This window comes from Mytilus californianus, unplaced genomic scaffold, assembly GCF_021869535.1.
Source record: "Mytilus californianus isolate M0D057914Y unplaced genomic scaffold, xbMytCali1.0.p SCAF_11, whole genome shotgun sequence".
Taxonomy (NCBI): Eukaryota; Metazoa; Mollusca; class Bivalvia; order Mytilida; family Mytilidae; genus Mytilus; species Mytilus californianus.
Genome location: NW_026262593.1, coordinates 12,194,332 through 12,218,725, shown reverse-complemented (window position 1 = coordinate 12,218,725; position 24,394 = coordinate 12,194,332). Strand labels below are relative to the sequence as shown.

The window sequence follows — 24,394 nt, the reverse complement described above, 5'->3', positions numbered from 1 at the left end:
TATTTTTGTCGTTGGGTAGCAGCTTAATTAACATATACCACTACTTCTCTTTTTATTTATGTTTAGTAATGACAGTAAATAAAAATTAAATAAAATATCCCCCTCTCTTTTCATCTACTACTAGTACATGTATAGCATATATTCACTAATCGATGTACTGTCATGCATGTGATAATACACTCAATATGGGCTCTTAATCAGATCTACAAGTATATTGTAAAGTGTGAGGAAAAGAAAAAAAAAAAACATTTCAAAATATGATAGCGATAAGTACTTGTTGAATTACCAGGAAAATGACTGTTTTCATATTCCGCATCATTTTTTTAAGTAATGGTCAACTCCTGCAGATGTTCAAAACGATGAACCCGTTTAATTTCTTCAACAAATCATAGAAAAAAACAACTTACGCAGTACTTAAAAAAATAAACAAACATAAAAAAAAAAAAAAAAAACGGATGTCAAGGGGTTGTCATCTGAATAAATGACAAATTTGCTTAAAGCCGCCTGCCATTCAGTGAAAACTATTTTTATCCAAACCTTAAATACCATCCCAAGCTCTAAAATCTGTGTCTGTTATTACAGCAATATACACATGTAAATATTCTGTTAATAACTTAAGATTTGATGAAAGAAATCATATAAAGAAATGTTAACTGATTTTTTAAAGCCTCTCTTAGCTATGCTAATTTATCCGTCAAAATAAATACAACTTTCTTAAGAGAGTTTTTGGTATGGCGCCAGAAAATACACAAAATCAGTCAGATAATTTCTCTGACTTAGAAGTTATAAATTGGGAAGTCGATCTTCTTTTCCGTTGTCATAGAAACAAGTAAGAAATATTACCTTCCTTTTACGGGACAGCGAATAAGAATGCACACACAATGCGCGTGTGTTTATAACATAGTCATACCAAAGATAGGTTTGATTAGGTCACCGCGTTACATTGCAAACCGATCCGTCGCTCATTATTTAATACTCCAAATAAGGGACCCCTGGTATCCAAACATCTTTAAAATATTCGTTTTAGATAAAACAAATTTGGCAGCTGTAGCCAGGGGGTCAACGAATTCCAGCTGATCCGTGTTGTGTTTACGACTGTCTACACATTTAGTAGTAACAGTACAGTTACAGGCGGAGATATTCAATCACGAGTTAAAAAATGGCGTATTTCTGAAAAATTGAGAACTTAGTGACATTTCTAAATATTAATTGTGACTTAAAAGTTAAAGAGTGAATAATTCGAGGAAAGATGGCACACAGGAGGAAAAGTTCTCATCCATTATGTAAACAAAAACGTATTTCTTCTGTAGTTGACCGAGTTTTGGCAGCAAAATTACAAGAAAGCGAAAAGAAGAAAGAAGTAAGTTTGATATTAAAATAATATTGCTTATTCAACTTTAGATAACTCTGATACTACTGATTAATTAATACATGTATTGATAATAACCACGTGCAGCGCCTCACGTGCATGCCTTTAATCAATTAGCATTGAATAATTAAGATTTTTCGGTGGTTTTTATGCTTCTGTATGGAAGTTATTTCTCAATGACCTACATCGGAATCTCGGATCGAAATAATTCTTTGAGAAGAACCAAATCTATGCCAATTTAAACATCTACTTTAAAAGAAATTATCTGTTTAAAATGACAATAATTAGTTTTATTATCATTATTATAATATTCCACTATTATCACTATTCTCAATATTTATTGTTTGAAATATATTTTTTTCCCGTCTAATGAAATTGATTCGAACTATTACTGTTTATGTGTATCGATACACACAACACCTGACCTATTTCCCCAGACCCCAAAATACCCCACTTAAAGACTTAAGTTAATCCAAAGACAGCAACATATGTTAATGATAAATATTTTTGTTTTAACTGTAAAAATTTCCCCCTTGAGGCTCGACTTTCCATATTTGGTAAATGCATCCTGACTTGAACAGACGATAAGAAGGCATCATGCTAAGATTCTTAAACAAGTGAAAATAATACCACACGTTCCACACTGATGGTAACTCTGATATGTATCTACTTATACACACATTTCTCTATATAAATCCATAAATTACCTCGTTAAATGTAGACTGGCAAACATTTGCAGAATTTACAAAACATGGGATATGAAAAAAATATTTTAAGAAAGAACTATTTTATACATGGAAAAGAATTTGTATTTGCATTTAAAATAGTGTAATTGTTTTCTAAAATATAAATATATATCTTTCATTAAGAAAAGGGAATGTTACTATTATAAAATTACGTTTTATGTGACCTTTCACCAAACAAATTAATTTAAGTAAACATGGTAAATGTATTAATATATTTTACTTTTAACCATGGATGCGTTACTTCTATATCAATGTAGCTAAACTAAAAGTGATTAGTTTCTTTTTTTGTTGTTGTTGCATATATATTTGTTTTGTTTTATTTTATGACAATATCATTAAGCATGTTGTAATTTTATTTTCAAGATTGTAAAAGTATCACCTCCTCCAAAATATCTAAATATATGATATACTTATATAATATAAATGTTGGTTACCTTTCAGTATTCTATGTTTGTAAATATTGTCATGTTTGTCTTGGTACCAACCCAATATATTGGTTTTACACCAATAAAATTAATTTGATTTGATTTGATTTGATGTATGCATGTTCGAACTTAGGCAACGAGACAGTCAAATAATGCTGATAACTTCTACCACATCTCCCAGGACCCCCTCTCGAGATATTTATATTTTCAAACTTAAAACGTGAAGTTTACCGAGCATTTAACGGAATGCAGTTAACGTTGTAAATTTTCTTTAATGATTTATTGGAGGAAAATTTTCCGAACCGTGGGAATGATACAGGACATCACACTCAAAAATTTAAACCAACCAGAAACCAACGAGTGGTCAAGGGTTTTTACAGTAGGGTCTTACTATAAATCTTTGGTGTTGTTTATCGAAATTCATCAAACTGATCAGAACTTCTTTGAGCCCTGTTGTCACTATCACAGTTTTCCAACTTGATCATAGAAAACTTTAAGAAAAAGCTTGGTCAAAGTCATCAGTTGTCACTATCAAAGTTTTTCATGAGAAATTAGTCAAAGAAAAGGCGGCAGTTCAATGTTTTTAATGAGAAAAATGGCACTAATATTCTTCTCACAGAATTACTGCATTATTAATTGTACAAGAGGGAAAAGAAGGGGGACAATAAATTGGTTGTTAAGAAAAAGACAGAAGTACTTTCAACACTCTCCTTCAAGAATTCCACAGTGAGAACCCAGTCGGATTCAGCAATTATCTTTGAATTACAAAGCGACATTCAATCTGCTACTTGATAATAAGGTTGAAACTCTGATAAAAAAAAATTCAATAAAATCATCTATCATTTCATTTCCCCTCTGAAATTTCTTTTACTCTTAATGGAGCTCATCATACTTTTCCCACCAATTTGCCATGTGCTTTTGTTTTGTAAACAAAAATTGTATCATTTCTAAACTGCACTATAATTGAATAAGAAAAATAGGATGAGATTCTATTCCATGCAAGTCCGTCAAAGTTTTTTTTATCAAAGTTTTCTTTGACGGGTGTCACTTTGAAAAATTCTTTAAAAAAAAATGTCGAAGTTTTCACGGCCAAAGAAAACTTTGATGGTGACAACGGGTCTTAAAAGCTAAATGCATATAAGATTAAAACCATGTAAAATAAACAGTAAACTTTTTCAAAGGTATTTTTGAAATACTACTACAAAGAGAAGTGTCCGATTTAGAAAGTATAAACATGCGTAACGATTGAAATGTTTCAGAAATGGTAAAGTGTAACCAAGGAGGTCATATAACTTTCTTGGTGTAACAAAGAGAAATACAAAGTTTTGCCAATACTACTTATAAGTTTTATATCATTGAATCAGATATTTGTGCACGTGGCTTACTAACAGTTATCCTGGGATTCTCTTCCACTTGCCCAACTTACAAATGTAATCTAGAATTGTTCGTATGATCCCAAGCTAAATGTCAAGTCTTTGTTCAAAGGAAAATAGTCCTAATTTTAGTCGCATACTTTTGGTTATGCATATTGGAATGCCTTTAAATTTTCTAAAACCAATACGCGGTTGGTAAATTTCATGCATTGATTATTTATTATACAGAAGAAAGAAGCAAAGCACAGCTTAACAATACAATACAATATTTTTTCTTCAACTTGAACACAAAATAGTTCAAATATTAGTCGCATAGTATGGGTTAGATACTTAATTCCCAGTTCGTATTTTCTATGACATAATATGCACAAATATCCCATGTTGCCAAATTTCATGGAGTAATTATTAATTATAAAAAAGAAACAAGTATTTACGAAATTTGCAAAGTAAATGATGGCACATAGCTACAAGCCTTTAAACTGTGATATCAAAGCACAGCGTATTTTTCGATTTTATCAAATTCCGGTTAACAATCGTCATTTCATGGTCACATCATCTAAACCTTTATCTGAAGTGAAGGGTCAACCAATACGCGAAAGTTACATGTTCTCTGCAGAAAGAACATGGGGTTGGCACTCCAAACATGTTTAACCCCACCACATTACTTATGTGCCTGTCCCAAGTCAGGAGCCCGGTGCTCTTTTCACAAAATATCTTACGACATAATTGATCATAAGTTATACTGAAATGTTCATGACTTGTGAGTATTTTTATGCCCCCGCTGTAGCGGAGGGGGCATTAAGTTTTACCCTTGTCCGTCTGTACGTACGTCCCAAAGTTGGTTTCCGTTCTCTAACTTTAGTTTGCCTCAACCAAATGTTATGAAACTTATACACAATGCTTATTACCACTAAATACAGATCAAATTTGAATTTTGGTGGCGTCACTTTTACCATTCTAGAGTTATGCCCCTTTACAAATGGAAAAATTGCTAAATTTTTCGTTTCCGTTCTCTAACATTAGTTTCCGTCAGCCAAATGTTATGAAACTTATACACAATGCTTATTACCACAATATACAGATCAAGTTTGAATTTTGGTTCCGTCACTTTTACTGTTCTAGAGTTATGCCCTTTACAAATGGAAAAATGTTTCATTTTTTTTTCTAAATATCAAGTTTTTTTTTTTAAATTGGAGTTATCTTCCTTTGTACATGATTATAGTTGAATCAACTACAATCAATGCTTTATACAATGCAATGTTTAATTTTGCCTTTCACTGATAAATTAAAGCAATTTTTACCCTTCATTCCTAAAAATATTTCAAAGTCTTTTTTGAAAATTGGAGTTATCTTTCTTTGTGCATAATGATAGTTGAATCAACTACAACCAATGCTTTATACAATGCAATATTCAATTTTACTTCCTACTGATAAATTAAAGCAATCTTTACCATTCAGTGCTTACAATCTATTTAAATATCGTTCTAGGGTTATGCCCCTTTACAAATGAAAAAAAATGCTGAATTTTTCGTTTCCATTCTCTAACTTGAGTTTGTCTTAAAACTAAATGTAATTTCCAAAAATATCAATGTCATTATTCAATTGATTTTTAAATTTGGAGTTATCTCCCTTTGCCCATGATTATAGTTGAATCAACTACAATCAATGTAACTCGAATAATTCAAGCCCTTTCCGTGTCTGATTTTCTCCCACACGTTAATGTAGCCTTCGTAGATCAGCGGAATATAACGACTGAATTATTCGGGTTACAATCAATGCTTAATACAATGCAATGTTTAATTTTGCCTTCCACTGATAAAACACAGATCAAGTTGAATTTGGGTAGTGTCACTTTAACCATTATTGAGTTATGCCCCTTTATAAATCGAAAGATTGCAAAATTGTTAGTTTCCATTCTGTAACTTAAGTTTGCCCCAACCAAACATTATGAAACCTATATACAATATTCATTACCACAAAACTAAGATCAAGTACAATTTTTTTGTTTCCGTTCTCTAATTTCAGTTTGCCTCAACCAAATGTTATGAAACTTATACACAATGCTTATTACTACATAATATAGATTAACTACGAAATTTGGTGGCGTCACTTTTACTATTCTTGAGTTATGTCCCTTTACAAATGGAAAAAATGATGAATTTTTTGTTTCCGTTCTCTAACTTTAGTTTGTCTCAACCGAATGTTATAAAACATATACACAACCGTTCTAGAGTTATGCGTTTTTACAAATAGAAAAATTGCTGAATTTTTAGTTTCTGTTCTCTACATAAGTTAGCCTCAACCAAATGTTATGAGACTTACACTGAATGCTTATTACCACAAAACTCAGATCAAGTTCAAATTTTGGTAGCGTCACTTTACCGTTCTTCAGTTATGTTCCTTTTTAACTATTATGTTATGCAAACGGGGGCATCATCTGTGTCCACATGTGGACACAATCCACATTTATTTCGCTTAAGATTTGTTTGTGAAATTAGTCGCTGTATTTCAGTGGTTGTCGTTGGTTCATGTCTATCATATTTGTTTTTCGTAAATTGATTAGTGAAGTAAATGGTTTTTAGTTTACTTACTAGTGTGTCTGCTGTATATTTTTATACTTGGACTTTCCCAAAGCCATTGACAGAACTTTCCGGTGTTATAAATAGAAAAACAATTGAACTTTGTAACACTTTCCTGTATTTGGATCTTAAGGTTTAATTTCAGTGGCAGAGAACATTAATTTAAAGAGCTGTTTATGCCCTGTCCGTAGCGGAGGGGGCATTAAGTTTTACCCTTGTCCGTCTGTACGTCCGTCCGTCCGTACGTCCCAAAATTGGTTTCCGTTCTCTAACTTTAGTTTGCCTCAACCAAATGTTATGAAACTTATACACTATGCTTATTACCACAAAACACAGATCAAGTTTGAAGTTTGGTGGCGTCACTTTTACCGTTCTAGAGTTATGCCTCTTAACAAATGGAAAATTTGCTGAATTTTCGTTACCGTTCTCTAACTTTTGTTTGCCTTGCCACAACCAAATGTTCTGAAACTTATACACCATGCTCATTACCACAAAACACAGATCCAGTTTAATTTTTAGTGGCGTCACTTTTACCGTTCTAGAGTTATGCTCCTTTACAAATGGAAAAATTGTTGAATTTTTCGTTTCCGTTCTCTTACTTTAGTTTGCCTCAACCAAATGTTATGAAACTTATACACAAGGCTAAATACCACAAAACAAAGATCAAGTTTGAATTTTTGTGGTGTCACTTTTACTGTTCTAGAGTTATGCCCCTTTACAAATGGAAAAATTGCTGAAATATTCGTTTCTGTTCTCTAACTTTAGTTGGCCTCAGCCAAATGTTATGAAACTTATGCACAATGCTAATTACCACAAAACAAGTTCGAATTTCGGTGGCGTCAATTTTACCGTTCTAGAGTTATTCTCCTTTACAAATGGAAAAAATGCTGAATTTTTCGTTTCCGTTCTCTTACTTAAGTTTGCCTCAACTAAATGTTCTGAAACGTATACACAATGCTTATTACCACAAAACTCAGATCAAGTACAACTTTGGGTAGCGTCACTTTTACAGATCTTGAGTTATGTCCCTTAATAACGTTATAAACAAGCGGGGGCATCATCTGTATCCCATTCCCCATTTATTTTATATAGAAGACCAAACCTTGTATATTCTGGAGAATAGACTAATATTCTACATGTCATTACTGTCATTTTACATTTGTTTTAGTACATAAAAGAATAGGGATTTCCCACACTTTTTCAGTTCTCAGTTGCTTGTAGATGCATTCAGATGTTTTTTTTATTTTTTTTTTATACAATGGTACCAGAGATTGAAAATTAATTACAATTTGTCTGACTTTGATATAGTTATGTTTTATGAATCCAAAGTATTTAAAGACAATTTTGCATGCAACAATGACCTTGTACTGAATCTGGGATATTTACATGACAATCACTTGTTTAGTATCATACCTCTATTTTCTTCCAAAAAAATCCCTTCTTTCAGTATTAGTTTTTTATTCAACACCCACGAACAGTCAAATTTTGGTCGCAAACATCAAAATTTTATTACATAATCTGTAAGTTGAAACCTTGAACTTTAAAGGAAGAATACTCCCACTGCTGGAAAGTATTAGATCATTATGTAAAGCCGTCATTATAGCATTTTTTCAACAAATTTAGATTTACTGATGAATGATTGCGTCAAAAGCATAAACCTTACTACTTGAAAAAAGTCAATTTTTCAATTTTACTAATAACTAGATATAATTTAAACCTGTATGTTTAAAATTTTGGTAAAACCACAACATCAGAGAATTTCTAATTTGTTACTTAAATGAGCGATTGAAAAATAACTTATTTCAGTCATTCCCCTGACTGCTAAGCTACCTGATTTGACACCTTTATTCATAGAATGTTATTCTGATTTTCAAAATATTCTAGTTTATATGCTTAAATATTACTTCCATGCCCTGACTGATGACAGTACATCAATAATTGAACAGAACAGTAGATAATATAAACACGACGAAGAGAGAGTATGAATTCTTTTTAACTGCATTGTTTTTATACGACCGCAAAAAAAATTGTGGTCGTATATTGGTATGACGTTGGCGTCGTCGTCGTCGTTGTCGTCGTAGTTGTTGTCGTCGTCGTCCGGCGTCGTCCGAAGACACATTGGTTTTCGCACTCTAACTTTAGTTTAAGTGAATGGATCTCTATGAAATTTTCCCATAAGGTTCAATACCACATAAGGAAGGTTGGGATTGATTTTGGGGGTTATGGTACCAACAGTTAAGGAATTAGGGGCCCAAAAAGGGCCAAAAATAAGCATTTTTGTAACTTCCAGACATAACTTGTGTGTTAGTGTATGGATCTCTCTGACATTGTACCACAAGGTTCCATATCACAAAGGGAATGCTGGAATTGATTTTGGGGGTAATTGCTTCAAAATTTTAGGAATTAGGGGCAAAAAACAAGCATTTCAAGCATTTTTCTAATTTCATGACAATAACTTGTGTGTAAGTGTATGGATCTTTCTGAAATTGTACTACAAGGTTCCATATCACAAAGGAAAAGCTGGAATTGAGTTTGGGGGTAATTGCCCAAAACGTTTAGGAATAAGGGGCCAAAAATAATCATTTTTCTAGTTTCCAGACAATAACTTGTGTTCAAGTGTCTGGATCTCTCTGAAATTGTACTGCAAGGTACCATACCACAAAGGGAAGGCTGGGATTGATATTGGGGGTTTGCCTCAAAATTTTAGGAATTAGGGGCCAAAAAGGGGCAAAAAACATGCATTTTTCTAATTCCAGGACAATAACTTGTGTGTAAGTGTATGGATCTTTATGAAATTGTACAACAAGGTTCCATATCACAAAGGGAAAGCTGGGTATGAGTTTGGGGGTAATTGCCCTAAACGTTTAGGAATTTGGGACCAAAAAAGGGGCCTAAAGACAAGTATTTTTCTAGTTTCCAGACAATAACTTGTGTTCAAGTGTATGGATCTCTCTGAAATTGTACTGCAAGGTACCATACCACAAAGGGAAGGCTGGGATTGGGTTTGGGGGTAATGAATCATAAGGGGGTTCAAAAAATTTGGGGGGAGGGATTTTTTTCTCCTTTTTTTCCTTTTTTTTTCTTTAAAATTTTCCATTTTAAATTGGTTATTTCTGATTTATATATAAAAGCAAATAATAATGATATGGTTTGAATAGGTAAATTAAAATTTTTTAAGTTCTTAGACCACATTCATTCTGTGTCAGAAACCTATGCTGTGTCAAATATTTAATCACAATCCAAATTCAGTGCTGTATCAAGCTTGAATGTTGTGTCCATTCTTGCCCCAACTATTCAGGGTTCGACCTCTGCGGTCGTATCAAGCTGCGCCCAGCGAAGCATTTTATTATGATATAAAATATGTATTACCTATATCTTAATGGCAATGGTTAACATATAAATATATTGTATTTATAAATGCATTTTTTTTAACATTTTTGTCCTTAGTAAACGTCGGGGATTTATGACAAATCTTTAGCAATCTCTATTAAGTTTATTCACATCTTTTCAGAGCATAGGTCAATTAAGAATTTGACATATTGTACAGACACCTGTTTATTGGTGATGACTATATATTGACCTCTAGAAGTCTTTGGGGTTTTGGGGTTGCTGTCTTGTTAACGTATATATTTGTAACACTCCCAAACGTGTCCTTCCCCCCAAACGTGTCCGATTCCCCCAAACGTGTCTATTCTCCCCAAACGTGTCCGTAATTTCCAATATTCCCCAAACGTGTCTGATTTCATAACCCCAAACGTGTCCGATAATTGTTATTCGCCAAAACGTGTCCACTTTTAAACGCCAGAACGTCTCACGTCTTTTAGCGCTAAACGTATGTCCTAAATGAAATCAATAACGTTTACGGCAATTCTATGATGGGGGCACAGGTGATGAAGTTGTCATTTATTAGCATTAGTAAGTTCAATATAAAAAAGAAGATGGAGTAGGATTGCCAATGAAACAACTCTCCACAAGAGACCAAATGACACAGAAATTAACAACTATAGGTCACCGTATTTTTAATGATTATCATAATTGTCGGTTTTTAATGATTATCATAATTGCCGGTTTTTAATGATTATCATAATTGCCGGTTTTTAATGATTACATGTTATCATAATTGCAAATTTAATCTGTAACATATGAATTAACTTTTGACTGAAATTGCTTATTGTCCAGTTGCAAGTATTTCATACTCATTTAGAGCGAACATGCAAATAATTCTAGAGTTGAATTAATCGTTTACTATGTAAATTATTTTGTACTATTAAACTCCGATGATGCCTTTTATATTAATCGGAATATTGCACGGCGGGCTTTCAGCAGAACTGACTTCCCGTTTGTCAACAGTTCTAATACTTTATAAGCTCTTCAGATCATAAACGGGTTATCTGGTTTTTTAATAAATTTTTAGGTTTTCAGCATCACTAAAGGCACACGAACAAGAGAAATAACGTCCAGTGCCAAATATTTCATGCATTATTTGAACGACTGCATATACTGTAGATAGGTTCTACAAGTGTATTATCATACCGGGAATTTAGGATTCGGCCAAAATTTTTACGGTTATTCAGGATTTAACACTAGTTGGGATTTTCATGTAAAAAATTAAAGAGCGAGTAAAAACCAATTTTTTATGACCTCAGTAAGAAACTACTTCAATCTCCGATATGTAATACGATGCCGTTTTAAATAATATGTGCGGAAATTAAAAAAAAAATGTTGCCTTCAAAAATACAACTTATGGCACCATGAAAGAGTGAAATGGTACAAATGTTTTAATGCGCAGAGAAAAAGACATCTCCCTACACGAGGTATCTGGTTTAATATCTACAATTTAACTGAGCATGGCTGCTTACATTTACATCCAACATAGCCGAACGGAAAAGAAAATAAGCTTGATATGGACACGTTTGGGAAATTGGACACTTTTGGGCGTTTATACAAATGACAAGTTTTGGAGCCCTTTTTTTCAACATGTTTTGCAGTTCAGTGACGTCGATGTGGACACGTTTGGGGGAATCGGACACGTTTGGGGGGAAGGACACGTTTCTGAGTGTTACATATTTATTCATACTATCAGAGTATTTACATTTGCAATCCCCCCCCCCCCAAAAAAAAAAAAAAAAAGATGCGGTATGATTGTCAATGAAGCAATTATCCATCCAAGACCAAAAGACCAGGTTGTAAACAACTATTAGACACTGCACAGCCTTCAACATTGAGCAAAACCCATACCGTATAATAAGATATAAAGTTCCCGGCATGACAAAATGTAAAAACTATTTAAAACAAAAAACAAAATGCCTAGTGGATGTTAAAAACAATAAAAAAAAACAAAAAAAACTATGGCATGGAAAAAGATATGACAATAAGACAACTGGTACTAAACCATTTTTTTGTAATGAATAATCTTTATTGGCACAACATACATGAGTAAAGGTATACAGAATGACATATTCCCCAAAAGAAAGGTGTACAAAATGACATTCACAAATTTTAAGATGTACAAATGACATATTCACAAAGATGTGCAAAGTGACATATTCACAAAGATGAACAGACATATTCACAAAGATGTACAAAGTGACATTCACACAAAGATGTACAAAATGGCATATTCACAAAGATGTACAAAATGACATATTCACAAAAAGGTGTGCAGATTGACCTCCGAGCATTAAATTTACATCAATGATATTCCATATCATCAAAGGGGTGCTGACAACTGTGATGGTGATAACTTCGGGAATAAAACGTCCACAGCAGAGGAAACGAAAATAGTTATATAATACCTAAAGAGAAACTCGTCATTTTTTCTAAGCTATTTTGTTGTACTAGAATCAAAGTATATTTGAAAAAATTTTTTTTGTATTAGTTCACCTGGCCTACATGGCCTACCATGTGATGAGAAAAGCTCGTTTGGCCATGTAGGCGAGGTGTCATCCGTCGTCATTTATTACTTATCATATTTTCTCATACGAAACTTCTAGGCCAATTGGAACCAAACTTTACCACTATCATCCTTGGGGTTTCTAGTTTTAAACTGTGTCCGATTATCCCGTCTGGCAACCAAATTGGCCCCTTTCTTAGATAAAAAGAAATCCGACATGGACAGAAATGTTCAGAATGAAAAGATTTACCTACTATTCATTTTGACCAAAACAGTAAGACTACTATTGATAGGATTTATTGCCCTTAGATTATTTTTTTCGCCATTTTTGCTATTTTGACTATTATACTAGATAAATGGCAAGCATGATGAACATGACATGATTAACAAGAAAATAAAATTGAGTTATTTCCCTTGAATGAAGATTTTTATCAATTGTGTGCGTTTTTTTTTATATTATTGTTGGAGAAATTATATTAGATAAAGAGAAACTGTAATTAGCAAATATGACCAGGAGAACAAGACCTACTAACAAAAGTAATATGTCAACATGGCTGAAATCATTTGTAAACTATTTTAGCAGTCATTGCCCTCATGACCGCGACCGTGCGAGACCCTCATGGGTAGTCATGGTCGTTAAACACCCCTTAGTAGTTATTGCCCTAGAATGACGATATTATATCCAATATTGTGTGTTTTTATAGTAGGTAGAGAGAAAAAGTAAAAATCAAAAATTATCTGCAAGATCTTCCAAAAAGTCACATGGCATTAATCATCTGTTGACTTCTTATAGGTGTGATTAACCTTGAATAACGATTTTGACCTATTTTTTTAAGGAATGGCCGGAAATATTATATATAAGTATATATCAATAAGTCTTGTATAATGTAATTTTGTTTGATAAATATAGTATTTTGTAAGCAAAATCATCTTATCATTAACAAAACTCAATTTTATACTTTTCAATTTATCAAATTAAATAATCTTAATATTAAAGGTAGTTTAATATTTGTCATTTCAAAAATCCAATTATTCACTGAACCTTTCTTCTTTTCAAAGGAAATGCATAGGTAGCAAGGCAGGGTTAATATGGTAAAAAAATGGTATCTAAATTGATATAATTGTTTGAATTTTTAAGTCTAACTCCTAATTGGTTATTTCTTCCCTTACAGATATTTTACAGTGATTCTAATGATACCGATTACAAGTCCTGTAGTGGAAACGAATCAGATACGAGAAAAAATGCACTCAAGCAGAACGGTTCTAATCCCCGGCCCACCACCCAGGAGAAAGACCAGAACTTTGAAATTCCAAACGATCTTCTTGGTGAATTCACAGCCTTGAAGAAAGCTACAAATTTGGATACAGCCAGTCTAATGAGAAAACTAATCCATGATTATGCACAGTAAGTTTGCTTTATAACTATATATTGTTTACAAAAGGGGTGACAGATACCAAGGGACAATTCAAAACTCAACGTCATGGCCAAAAACGGAAGGCGAGATATGAAAATAAGAAATGGTATAATTGAAAATGAAACAACTGTCCAACAAAGGTCATCATATGACCTTTAACATTTAACACCGACCACAATATCGTATAACAAACTACAAAAGGTCCCATGGTAACAATTTATGGAACAACCCAAAGGAGAACATTATCAGCAGATTGATTGACTTACAACCCTATCATACAGGGAACCGAAGACACTTGATGAGGTTTAATATAGTTGGTTCCCTCTAGTTGATCCCCCCATATGTCTATGTACCTGTCAGTTTAGGTTTATTATGTTATATATAGACCTATTAATTATTGAAAAAAGTAAGCTGACCTCTTGGGTCGTTGGTTGGTATCTGTCATATATATTTTTTCGCTTATTCATGTTATTGGTTTAGCATAAAACAGGCCGTTTTATTAAGTTGATATCTGTCATATAAATTTTTTCGCTTATTGGTTTAGCATAAAACAGGCCGCTTTAATTGGGTTTCTTGCATTACATTTTGTCATACCATTTCCAGTTCCTTTTATAGCTGTCTATACGGTATGGGGTTTGTTCATTTCTGAAGTCCGTATGGTGACCTACATAAACCTCAGTTGGTCTCTGCATGGTGGATAGTTGTCTCATCGGCACTCATGCCACATCTTCTTATTTATAATAAGTATAGATAGAGAGTATTTTGAAACTTAAAATGTTCATCAATTTAGATCTGAAAATGAGGTTAATGGGTGAAATAGTCAATTGACCTCTTATAGGAGTTATAAACCTTGAAACCTAATTTTATCCTTTTTTTGTTGCAGAATTTATAATAGATAAAGATAAATTTTAAAATGCAAAAATGTTCAGCATGATAAGATCTACAAGTCGACATGGTCAAAATCGTCAACTGATTCCTTATATGATTTACTGCGTTGCAAGATGATTTTTTTTTTTGCATTTTTGTTATATTCAACGCAAGACAAGAATGTAAACTCTCCATGCATCGAACCGCTCACACAGTTATAAATAAACGTCATCAGACAATTCATAGCATCATTTCTTACAGAATTGTGCTCAAATAAGTAGAGCATAGTTCTCGCAACAATCATATACTAGTATTCAAATCAGGACAAATATGGCGTCGTCAGTTTATTTTCAACTTATGAGTTTGAATGCCCCTTTAGTATCTTTCGCCTCTCTTTAACTACCAATTTGATGGGTAATTCTAAAGTTCGTAGTAACGGGCGCAATGAATTAAATTGTGCCCAGTGCTTTCAATAGAGATATCTAACATGTCTGGACAGTAATCGTAATGCCTATTGAAACCAAGATGTATTTGCACAAATGATCATTATGGACGATTAACCCTTCCTAGTCGTAATCAAGTATGAATCTTCATCTTAAAACCATACCATCGAGAATATAGATATATTTTTGTTACATATATGCAGAATCTTCTTTAACAATTTTTTAAACATTAAAGATCTGGAATAAGTTTCATGAAAAATCGTATGACCAAAATTGATCGTCTTACACAATTCAATATACTTACGATCGATTTTTAGTCGTAAGATTTTTTTGTGAAACTCATCCTTGGTGACAAACTTTTCCAGTCTCTAATCCTCTGTTTCTTTTTAGGAGTTCCGGTTGTGAAAAGAATACAAGTGGATCCAGATTAACAAGTCAGCTCTTTGATGTTTCCATTCAAAGTTCGGAAAAGGACAAAACTGGGCTGATAAATTATTACGACGAGGACCGACCCGTTAGCCCAGGGGAAATAATTCGAAGTGATATCAAGAAGCAAAGGAGATATGACACCACTCCAACCGACATACCAGTGCGTAAAGCGGTTGAAGTTCAGAGAAATCCTTCTCCGGCAAGGATATATTCTGCAGAACCTTACTATTGGAGTGACGAGAACTACGAACCACCGTACAGTGGTGAAAGTACATTTTCAAATGGGTACACAAACTCAATGAAGGTTCCCACAGTTGTAAGGGAACAGGACTCTGACAGCAGCTGCGAAAGTCCTAGTTTTGCCGAGAACAACCGACCCAATTCAAGACAGAGTATGTACGCTCAAAGCATCGGTTCCGAAGGTTCAGGAAGAAACGTAACATCGGAACCAAATGTAGAATATACATACGTCAACGAGTCGCTAAAGTCAAAATCACAAGACCCGTATGTTACAGCGACACCTATGATGGAAGATGGCAGTGTTTCATCAGCTTTCCCACTGGTGGCAAGTCTGTGTGATGAAAATGGCGTAATTATTTCTCCGAAGCATGACGATGAGGTACTAGAGAGAGAAAATAAAATAGAAGACATGAAGTTTTCGCAAGAAATTATTTCTCAAACTGATGCCCATATGGCCATGCAGGCCTTAAATCCACACGGCATCACTGCAAAACTACACAAGGCAAGTGGTAAAAATAATTCCAAGAAAGGACAGATGAAGTTGATTGCCGAGAACACATCCCATCATGGTGTTTATACCAGCGTGCTTAAACTACCTTGGAGTAGACGTACTCGTACTCCAAAAAACGACCCTGCACAGGGAGTAAAAAACCCGGATAAAGTTAAGAAACAATTGGTGTCATGTGATAATTTCATACCTCCTGACATTGAAGATCTACATGAATCTGGTTTATCACCAGTACCAATAAAAATGGAACCTGTAGATGAGGAGGGATCCGAAACACCAGGTACCCCACAGCTTCAGCAGCCAGTTATGTTGATGCCTGTACCAGGTATCCCCTCATCACAAAATGGCATCTTTGTTCCAGCCAATAATATGCCTTTATACTCAGAAGCACATAATAATCAACCAATGATGATGGTTTATCCAAATGCCTCGTTTATGAATTTAGAACGTCCCACACGAAAGAGAGGTAGACCACCGAAAGTGCCGGTACTCGCTCGAATGCTTTCAGATACAAGTAAAGTACCACGGTTTGACTTCCCGGTAACAAACTTTTTTCCACAATTTACACCATGTCAACAACCGGCCATTGTTTTGAATGTTAACAATATGATGAATACCGGAAATGTTGCCAACGCAACTAACAACACTAGTGCGAACGTAAACACAACGACTGCTACTAACGTTGTGGAAAATACAGTGGAACAAAGAGGACAAAGTAATGAACAGGAAAATGCGAACAAAGAGGAAGCAAACGCTACTGATATGATCACATCGGAAGCCATGACACTCAATGTTCCAGTTCAAGCTCAAGTTTACAATGTGACGAATGGTAATTCAAAAGAAATGACAGACATATACAGCATGGCGGAACAAAAGGTTAAGGAAACCTTTGCATCAAAAACTGTTAAGGAAAACTTTGCATCGAAAACATCTATGACTACAACTACGTCGATTGCAAACGTACAGAGTGGAGCTATCTACCAAGAAATGATTCTATCATCTAAAACACTTGTCAATGTTCGCCCAAGAAAACGACAAAGTACAACTGAACTTTTAAAATCTAAATCTACCCCAACGAATGACTTCATCTGTACATCGTTTAAACTTCGCAATGTAAACAAACAAGAAAAGGAGAAGAAGAAAACACCATGGATACCTGGAATGAAACGAAGAGGCCGACCACCGAAGAAGAAATTATTTAACATGATGGAAGGTGAGGTGGAGAGCATCTTACATCCTGATAATTTTATGCCTGCTACTATTCACCATTTTCCCCCAGGCGTTGTGGCAAGTACCGTCCAGCCGCCAGAAGTATATAGTCCAGGCATGACAGCCGGTCAGCATATCATTACGCCTCAGATATCTCCAATAAGCGTAGCTTCAACACCACAACAACGAAATGAAATGGACGTAAATGGGTCACCCACTCCAACAGATGGTTCTTCGACTAACGATGACAATAAACAAACGGACGACGAAAAAGAGGAAAACGGTAAAGACATGTTCCAACAACTTTTTCACTGCAAGATTTGTAACGAAATAGTTCCGGTAGAGAAACGAGAGGAACATCGTGAAAGGCATGTCCAAATGAAATACTGTTGTAACAAGTGTGAATCGGTAAAAATGTCTTACGTCCAACGAGACGATGTCGAGAAAGACGAAAGCATCGATAACCTTTTCAAATGCAACGAATGCAAAACAGACGACACGTCAGACGCATCTTCTGTTTCACTTGTTTGTCCACTGTGTAATGATCGATTCCTGGAGTTTTCGTCCCTTTCCAGCCATAAACAAAACGTTCATCAAAACTCAACCGGCAAAGACTTTAGTTGTACAGAATGTGACAAGGTCTTTGTTAATTACCAAAAATTTAAACTTCACCAACAATTGTGCCACGCCACACGTTATCACTCATGTCCGTATCAGAATTGTCAAAAGATTTACACGTCTCCCTCAAAATTACAAAACCATATACAGAAACGCCATGAAAACAAACTTCATCTGAGATGTATTTTTGAAGGATGCAACGAGAAGTTCTTTAATCATGCTTCGTTAAAAGAGCACATTCAAACAAAGCATTACAGTGTTAAACGATACACTTGTTCAAAACCCGGATGTGACGAAGATTTCACGTCGGAACGAGATTTAAAGTTTCATCTTCTGCTTCACAACGACAGTGACATGTGTACTTATGAATGCGAAATATGTGACTACCGTTGTCATCAACAACATGTCCTTGAATGGCACATGAAAAATCTCCATCCCGAAACAGTCAGCAAAGACGATGATGGTGGGTCGAAAAATGACAATCAAGACAATTAGTGCTACTTAGTTACCATGGTTATGGCTTACCCAAGACACTTATAGGCAAATCAAAACAGTATTGGTCCTTAGAAGCAATTGGTTCCTAGGAACGTAAAGAAACATGATATCTTTACAAAATGCTCAAAAAGTTATTTTTATGAAGTATCAATTAAAAGATGTAAATAATTATGCAGATCTCTTAGCGTGATGCCAGATAGAAAAAGGTGTACATGGCCGCAAATAGTTAGTACATAAGAATTGTCACGTTTCTCTGATGATTATTGACAATTTTGTGAGGGAATTGTTACAAAGTTGCAGGTAGTCCCCATATACTGAAGATAAAAAATTATCAAAATATAAAAAAGATGAAATCCTACCTACCTACCTAATTTTCGGTGAACAATGACAAAATCGAAGGTCTCCCCATATCTTCAATGTAAACAACAATTATCAAAATTCATAGATAATTCCTATCTACCTACCTACCCTATTTTTCTTAACAAGGCAACCCTAAACACACATACTTTTAATTTTTCCAAATGGTAATGAATAAGGAAACCCTAGACACATATGTGTTTTGTTTTGTTTGGTCAAAGCATATTCTGTGTGTCATGAAGTCCTCATTATATAAAACAACTTCAACTCATTACTCCTATTTAGATGAAAGCACTTTTACAATTTCTTAAAACAACGAAGACATGCCTGTTATACATGTATATAATCCTGTCTTTGTATTGGTATTTTACATGGTAAAGTGCTTCTTAAGGCTTTCCATATCGACCACGTCGTCACAAAACTTGAGGAGATATGTAGATTATGTAAACATACATAGCTGCCTTCCTTTTGAGCTCGCCTGGGTTATAGGGCTACTGTAGTGTACTCTATTGCCAACGCTTGGCGTCCGTCATAGTCCGTTAACTTTTACAAAGATCTTCTCTGAAACTACATGGCCAATTGTAACCAAACTTTGATACGATCATCCATAGAGTATTTAGCTTAACATTTGTTGCCAATGAACCCGTTGGTCAACCAACATGGCCGCCATGGCTAAAATTTGAACATAGGAGTAAAATTCAAGTATTATAGAAATAAGGAGATTTGGCATGATAGCCAATAAAACGATGATCAAAACTTTTACTGCATAGTAATAGACTATAATTATGAAAAATATGAAAAATACTGTTATAACAGTAGATAGGGAAAATCGGACGGGCTAACATTTTCAGAATATTAAGATCTGCCTGTTGTCCTTTTTGATCAAAATTGTCAGACGACTCCGCATTGGAATTATTGCCCTTAGTTAACTATTTTTACCATTGTTTTGCGTTTTGGCTATAATCTTGAAAACTATAATACTAGATAGAAAGAAGCATTAAATCCCACCAAAAAGTAATATAAAAAATTACGATATCCAAGAAAAATTCAAAACAGAAGTCCTTTATTAAATGGCAAAATCAAAAGCTCAATCACATCAAACGAATGGAAAACAACTATCATATTCCTTACTTGGTACAGGCATTTCCTTATGAAGAAAATGGTGGATTAAACCTGGGTTTATAGCTAGCTAACCCTCTCACTTTTATGACAGTCGCATAGAATACTATTATATTGACAACAATGTGTGAGCAAAACAAACAGACATCATAGGTAAAAATGTCAAAAATTAGGATACAGCACTCAACATTGTGTTATAATCTTAATCACTATACAAACAAATAACTATTCTTAATTAACAAAGAAAAGCAGAATGGCATATAGACAAAGTACACAAGCAAAAATGAAAGACAAGAATACAAAATGACCATAGCACAACAACACAATGGCGGGATGTATAAATACCGAACCACACCAAAAGGATATCACCAAAAAATGGACAAAACAGTAAAGGTCAAAATGTACAAAGACACATAAAAGAACACTATAACACGTAATTAAAATGATAAACAACGTCAGTACCTATAATCTATACTTCAAGACCATCATGTATTATTGTGAAGTTGATACAGAATATTTATCAACAAGGTCTTAGTATCTTCCGATGACCTTTTCTAGAAAAAGGACGAGACGTCTTTTGGCATAACCCTGGTTAATCAACTTTCTGCTCAGACACTGGTGACGTTTTATAAAGTCTGAGTAGCAGCTATAAGCTCTTGAATACCGAATGAGTTGGAAAATGTATATCCCATATGCAGGTGAAGTTGGTATATTGCTGCTAAGGTGGGGACAATTTATAATTTCAAAATTAAAACCGTCTCGTTTGTCGTAGATTCATGTACTAAGATGACCGCTTATGTCAAATTCGAGATATAAGTCTAAAAATGAGGCGGAGGAAGCCGTGTCTGTTGTTTCTTTGTAATTTCTAGTTCTGGAGGATATATTAATGGATCCCAATCAGAAAAGTTTGGATTGTTAATAGAAAGAACATCATCAATATATCTGAATGTGAAATTAAATAATCTGGCTTATTTGATCTTCTAGTTTTTGACAAGTGTCTGAAGGAACTCCGACTCATATGAATATAAGAAGAGGTCGGAAAGGAGAGGCGCAAAGTTCGTTCCCATATGAATGCAGATAATTTGTTGAAAAAGTCTACCTCCAAATTTGTTGTCAATGCGAACTCGAGCATACTGATCACTTGTTCCTCTGTGTAGCATGTTTTACCTTTTTGTTCACTATTAACAAAATGTGCCATACGGTATCCCAAATCAATAAATGTATAGCGTATGCTACAATTTTTATATTGAAAAGCATTCTGGATTATTTCTTTTAGATGATTTTTCAATTTCACATGGGGAATGGTGGTATTTAGTAGCTAGTGATATACGCACATTTCCCATTCATTATCACGTTATAGAGAAAGTCCAAATAACTGTCCATTCCTGGGAAATAATGGAGCGGAGGCCCAGAGGGCCGACGCCCATTATTTCCCAGGAATGGACAGTTATTTTGGACTTTCGCTAACTTAAAATACACCTTAAATATTAAGAACAGATTTTTAGATCATAAAATTTAAAGAATTTTATTTCATTTTGTAATGGTTTTCTTTTCATTTTCCCCATGGTGTACCCAATAATCCACAGGCCAAATTTAAGATCAAGCTGACCATCTACTCACTTAACAAGTATTTATGAACAGTAAAATAATTACTGTGAAAAGATCTTGAATAAAGTTCATCCAGATTTGTATATGTAAGAGAATGATAATCCCTTTCTTCATGATTAAGTACGAGCGTTAGCGAGTACTTACCATGAAGTAAAGGATTATCATTCTCTTACAAACTTAGAATATTGTAAAGTGCTCAAGGCTCAAATGGTCTCTTGATTGGTTGTATTCAAGAATTAGTTCCTTTGTCAGTGTAAATTAAATGTTTATAACTGATGCATGACTTCATTTTCAGCACTTCATTTATGGGTTAATTTTAGTGATGTAAGGACTTCCTTATAATTTGGGATATATTTTTAAAAATGCGTTGTAGACATTAAGTGACACAACAGTACAAAGAAAAGGTAGGAATTGTATATGTTTCCTGATTGTGAGTATGAATGTAAATCATGTAATATTTTATTAAGGAGTTATCCTTTTTTTTTTACAGTTTAAATCAATAAATGCATTTGATTTACAACAAATTTTATTTCACAGCCAATATTTTGGTCCGGCTTTTTAAATCAAATACTATTTCATTATGTCAGGAAAATGTTCTAATAAAATGCCTTTAAAAGTTTTAAATATATTAAAAACTTAAATCAAATTCCTTATTAAATATTTTTTATTTTATCGGAATATTGGAAATAACTATTCTTCCAAACCGCTGGTTCAGTAATCAGAGTTTCGAAAAGCTAAAGATTAAGGTTATTTTTTATTTTAAAACTTTTTTCTTTTTTTTCTGTTTGCATTGCTGTGATATCGTTTTTTTTTAGTAATTTGAAGTAATTAATATTTTCATAATAACATTAAAGCTACAAATTTTACTGCACCAGTAAACTTCAACTTATTTTGATTTTTTTGTTTGTTTCACAATTCAACTTTTAGTCAGTTTCAATCACAAATTCTTTCAATCTGATAAATGTGCTTCGGGGTAGTTGTAACTCATTTATAGAAACCCTTTGTTTTGAAATGTAAATAGACCCAAATAATAGGATAATACCTTACTTAGAACATGATTTACATTCATTCTTCACAATTAAGAGACACCAAATCCTACAATTTCATTGGTCGAGAGCACTTTGCTATATTCTAAGTGTTTGAAGTCATTGGCGTTACGTCCCCTTTAGAACTATTTACATGGGTGAACACTTTTTTAAGAAATTGCCCATGGAAATAGCCAAAGGGCAAAACGTCCGGATGAATGAAGATGGACAATAGAAAATTTCTCCCCATTCCAGAAAATAATGGAGAGTTTGAACAAAAGATTTACGTCACAGGTGTATTTTAACTTTATAAGGACCCCCGATAAGTAGTATTAGTAGCACAAACTTTAGAAAAAAAAAACGAATTTTTTACATATTTTATGCGTCCGAAGCGCTTTTCTGGAGTTACCTTAATCAGGAACGCTCAAAGCCAAATGATTGAAAGCCAAGGTGACACAAGAACCGAAACAGTTGAAGAGCTATAAGACCAAAAAGGACATAAGAATAGTAGCCAAATTCATCGAAAATCAACTTTGTCTGAGGGAGAAACTTTTGATTGTATACATTTCGAACTATGTTTATCTATTATATGTAGTAAGTATTTTTACGTTTTGGGATGTAAAGGGATCAAATATTTCAAAATATTGCACACCATTAGCACGGTAGGTATAGGTTCCTGTTGAGATCGTGTTTTTTCGAGTGTGACCACGTTTGTTTCGTGTGAATATGATAAAAAATGTAAACTAACAGACTTCTTTTTTTGTAAGACATGAAATAGATGCTTAAACTTAATATACAAAATCATACAACGTTAGTTAGTATTGGTGAAAAAAATAAATCATCACACCTACATTAAATTGTGTTCTAAAGTTTTAATTTAGCTTTACAATGTTTCTATTCCAAAATATAGGATAAAGCTATTTTTATACAAGTACCAATGCAAATGTCAAAGGAAATGTATATTTGGAATCTATATATCTTGAGATATATAGACAAAAATTCTTGTTATTGCATTGAGAAGGACATTTTTCAAATAAATTCATTTTGATATGTCCGTGTTTTTTCGAGAGCACTCCGGTTTTTTTTAGTGCGGTCTGGGTTTGATCGAGTGATTAAACAAAATTTCAATGGCTTAAAATGTTATATGTCAGTGCGATTACGTTTAAAACACAATGAAAAGGTTGAAATAAAGTATTTTCAAAGCACGAAACCAATTTACCAGTTTGATAATACTGTAGTATATATACGTAAAACGTACATTCCTAAAAAGCATCGTATATTTGTATATATTATTGTATGCCACATCTTATAAATTGCACGGACACCGGCATTGGTATATATGGATAGATTAACATGTAAATATTGTGGAACTATCCAACAAGTCAACGCCCAAGTACACATGTTGTATCGATCCAAACATAAGTATATCGATGTCGATTCAACCAAATATGGATATCATACAGTAAATATTCGTGTTATAAACAATATTAATGTGAGCACAGACATATATATAAAGAAGAGGATATGTGGTAAGAATGCCAATGAGACAACTATCCACAAGAGTTCAAATGACGAAGATAAAAGTAGATATAGGTCACCGTACGGCCTTCAACAATGAGAAAAGCTTATACCTTAGTCAGCTCTAACAGACCCCAACATGAAAGAAAACAAAACAA

General features: G+C 33.8%; 1 protein-coding gene across 1 annotated transcript; it reads left to right on the top strand.

The window, feature by feature from the left end:
• Positions 1-865: 865 nt before the first annotated feature.
• Positions 866-18,778, top strand: LOC127719557 (uncharacterized). The gene is made up of 3 exons (XM_052225774.1): positions 866-1,360; positions 13,558-13,790; positions 15,501-18,778. The coding sequence occupies exons 1-3, from the start codon at positions 1,250-1,252 to the stop codon at positions 18,607-18,609; spliced, it is 3,453 nt and encodes a 1,150-aa protein (XP_052081734.1). The 5' UTR covers positions 866-1,249; the 3' UTR covers positions 18,610-18,778.
• Positions 18,779-24,394: the final 5,616 nt, after the last annotated feature.